This window comes from Lathyrus oleraceus, chromosome 5 (genome assembly GCF_024323335.1).
Source record: "Lathyrus oleraceus cultivar Zhongwan6 chromosome 5, CAAS_Psat_ZW6_1.0, whole genome shotgun sequence".
NCBI lineage: Eukaryota > Viridiplantae > Streptophyta > Magnoliopsida > Fabales > Fabaceae > Lathyrus > Lathyrus oleraceus.
In genome coordinates this window covers 610,682,055-610,686,203 of record NC_066583.1, presented here as the reverse complement: position 1 = coordinate 610,686,203, position 4,149 = coordinate 610,682,055, and the positions used below count along the sequence as shown (strand labels likewise).

The 4,149-nt window shown below is 36.8% G+C and overlaps 1 protein-coding gene across 1 annotated transcript; it reads right to left on the bottom strand.

The window, feature by feature from the left end:
- Nucleotides 1-527: 527 nt before the first annotated feature.
- Nucleotides 528-3,715, bottom strand: LOC127082396 (uncharacterized). Its single transcript, XM_051022632.1, has 3 exons — nucleotides 3,373-3,715; nucleotides 1,199-1,569; nucleotides 528-770 (listed from the first exon to the last, which is right to left on the bottom strand). Exons 1-3 carry the CDS (start codon nucleotides 3,713-3,715, stop codon nucleotides 528-530), a joined length of 957 nt encoding a protein of 318 aa, XP_050878589.1.
- Nucleotides 3,716-4,149: the final 434 nt, after the last annotated feature.

Here is a 4,149-nt window from a genome sequence, read left to right as displayed (position 1 = left end):
TGGACTTGGAAACACAGTTGAATTTGATATCAACTTCCTCTTGAGTTCTTGAAAACTCTCTTCACACTGAACACTCCATACATAGGCTTGACACTTTCTAGTCAACTGAGTCAAAGGCAATGTCAACTTCAAAAAGCCTTCGATAAACCTTCTGTAGTAACCAGCCAAACCAAGAAAACTTATGATATCACCACTTGATATCACATGACTAAGGAAACTCGCTTATTTCAACTAGAACTCACACTAAGATAACTTCTCATACAACTTCTTTTCTTTCAAGGTTTGCAACACAACTCTTAGATGTTTTACATTCTTTTCATCAGACTTAGAATATATCAAAAATCTTCAAAGAACACAACCACAAGATGATCTAAGTACAAATGGAATATTCTATTCATGTACTTCATGAACACTCCATACGCATTAGACACGCCAAATGGCATCACATAACACTCATAGTGACCATATCTCATTTTGAATGCAATCTTTGGAATATCGTCTGAATTCACACGAATTTGGTGATAACCCTAACACAAATCAATCTTGTTAAACACGCAAGCACCAAAAAACTGATCCATCAGATCATCAATTCTTGGAAGTGGATACTTATTCTTAATAGTAACCTCATCCAGCAATCGATAGTAAACACATAACTTCGTGCAACCATCTTTCTTCTTAACTAACAGCATCGGCCCTCCCCACAATGAAACACTAGTTCGAACAAACTTCTTCTCAAGTAGATCCTCTAACTGTTTCTTCAGCTCACCTAGCTATTAAGAAGACATTATATATGGATACATCGACACAGAACTAATACCATGTACTAAGTCTATGAAGGACTCAACTTCACGCTCCGGTGGTAAATCACTAATGTCATTTAGGGGCACCTCAGGAAACTCGTAAACAACAGGTAGTTCCATAGTAATGCTCTTGCTTCCCTCTCTCAAGGATGCGAACACCATGAACACTTGAGAACTCTCTCTCAGGTCCATCTATACATGTCTCGTGGTCATGAAACTTGACTCTGTACTCTCTCAGGATTCAAGAAACTTCACTGATTTATCAAAACAATTGATAAACACACGGTTGAACTCCAACCATTTCATTCCCCAAATAACATCAAGTTAACTTAGAGGAAAATAAACCAAGTCAATCCCAAAATCTCAACCAAAAATGTCAACGAGAAATTCAAACACACCAACAAAGTAGTCACTGAACCATTAGTTGGAGTATCAATAACCATGCTACCATTTATAGCATACACTTCCAAACTCAATCTTATCACACACTCGGTAGATATAATTAAAGGAATATTATTAATAAAGCATGTATCTTGAATTAAATAATCAGAAGCAGTAGTCTCTTTCCCAGACAAAGAAAAAACTTTCCCTTCAGATTGAGCCTTCTTAGGTTTCACACACTGAGTACTATTATGACCATTCTCTTCATAAGTAAAGCAAGTCAGATTACTACTCCTACAATCAGCAGCTCGGTGACCTGACTTCCAACACTTGAAGTAATTCACAGTTGTACTCTTGCACTTGGAAATATTAGACGATATGTTACGATCTAGAGGGGGTGAATATATCCCAAGTTAAAAAAAATTACAAAAATTGTTTTGAAAATATTACGGCTAGCGAAAGTGACCCAGATTGAACCGTATATATTGAATCACTATCGAAAAGCTCGGATATGTGTATATAGAATCAAGTTATGATAGTGAGAACAAACTTGATCAAATTTTTTTAATCATAATCACTTGAATGTTACTCTAATAGTAGAGTTTATCCCCAATGACAAAATACACAAAAATACAATTGAGTAAAATTATCGAACACCTTATGTGCAATTGATTTTCTTTATAATTCTGTATGGTTTTGTTGATTTGCAAATTCAACCACAATCTAGTAGATTGCGATCAACTCAACAAAACCTCTTTCAAAAGGTTATCAAAAAAACTTAGCCAAATGTATTGATCGCATAATCGATGAATTCAACAATTTGGAAATGAAAAGTAAAAGAGAGAGCGAGAGAGAGAGTACACAAGGATTTCCTTAGGCAGTTCCCCAATCGGCCTCGATATGAGTACGTTTATCGTCAATTAGAATGTGAATTGAGATAATAAAAATTAACCTTACTTTGCAAAAGTAGTATACAAGAGAAATGTAGCAATTCAACCCTACAAACCCTATGTTTGATGTTTATTCTAACACTTTATCTTCCCTTGATATGAGCTTGATCAAGTCACATAATAATACCAATTTGATCCACCATCTCATGCTACTCCTTTGCAAGAAACATCCGTTCTTCAAAGCTTTCACTCGATCGGATCCAAATTGCGAATTGTTGTAACCAAAGATTTACCAAGATGGTCCACCGTCGCATGCTACTACTTTGTACGAAATCCTCGTTCTTCAAAGCTTTCACTCAATCAGATCCAAATTGCGTAATCTTGTCCAAAACCTTCAAATTTCTAATTGATCTTAAAGGAAAACCACAACTTGGTTTTTTATATGTAACCCCAAAGATCTTCCAACCCAATTGGTTACAACTTAATCCTAATTGGAGCTTATCAAACTATCTCTTGATCACGCAACAAAAATTATTATGTGTAGTTATTGTATGAATGATATGAGAGAGTATGAAGGTGATGAAAAATTATTTGTATATTTTCGATTTCTTCTCTCTTTAGTGAAACGATGCATGAATGACTATATATAGGTGTGTGTGTGTGTATGTATGTGTGTGTGTGTATGTGTGTGTGTGTGTGTGTGTGTGTGTGTGTGTGTGTGTGTGTGTGCGTGTGCGTGTGCGTGTGTGTGTAAAATAAAAAACAAAAAAGTTGGGCTTGAAAAAAAATTGACAATATTAAAATAAAGGGAGTCAACCCACTCACAGAGGGAGTAAACCCACCCACAGAAGGAGTCGATCCATAGGAGCTGGGAGTCAACCCATGCTGCCTGGGAGTCGACTCCGACAGGGCATAGAGCTTTTTGAAAACATGAGAAAACAAAGGGAGTCGAGACATAACACGTGGGAGTCAACTCCTTCGTTCTTTGTATCGACTTCAAAGGCTTGTGAGCCAACCTATCCTAGTCATAAGTTTTTATTTTCATTTTGCTTTCGAAGAAGTCGACCTCTAGCACAAGTGAGTCGACTCCAAACATGGGTTTTCACAAAAGAAACATATTTTTGACCTTTTTAACATGTCCAAATACTTACGACTTGATCCTAAGTGTCCTAAGATGAAAATTCAACCTTGACATAGATATATAAGATCCAATGTACAAATACCAATTTCCTAGTTTTGACATCAATCAAAAACCTCTAAGAGAATAGTGCACTCACAAGAAACATGATGTGTAAACTTACCACATTTTAAACATCTCACAGAATTAGGAGTTTTTTCCCTACTTTGGTCTTTCCCACATGCAGCCTTCTGATTAGCCTTCTGTTTACCTTTTTTAGCTAGATCACTATACAATTTCCCACGACTCTGATCCTTCCCTTTCTTCACACTAAGACTCTTATAGTGAGAAAATCGGGCTCTATTGTCCTCATCATATATTCTGCACTTATTTACCAGCACAGAAAATCGGCAGATCTCTTGATACCCAATACCTTGCTTGATCTTGGGACACAGCCAACTCCCAAACTTGATACACATTAATCCTTCAGCAGCCACACTATTATAGTATGGACAAAAATTCACCATCTATTCAAACTTAGCAACATACTCGACAACTGTCGAATTCCCTTGTTTCAGCTCAAGGAACTCGATTTCCTTCTTACTGCATACATCTTCTGTAAAGTACTTCTCTATAAAATGAGCTCTGAACACGTCCCAAGTAATCTCAGTACCTACAACCTCTAGTCTCTGAAGCAAATTATCTAACTAGTCTTCGACTTCCTCTACCAACATATGAGTACTAAATTGCACCTTCTGAACTTCAGTAAAGGCCATCACTTGAAAAATATTCTCAACCTCTCTGAGTCATTCTTGTTCATTCTCTGGATCATATATGCCCTTTAAGATTGACGGGTTATTTCTCTGAAACTTCCTTAATCCATGAAATTCATTGTCAGCCTGATTCTACTGACCCTGCAGCGCCTAGGCCATCGTCTCCAAAGCATCAACAATAGCTCAAC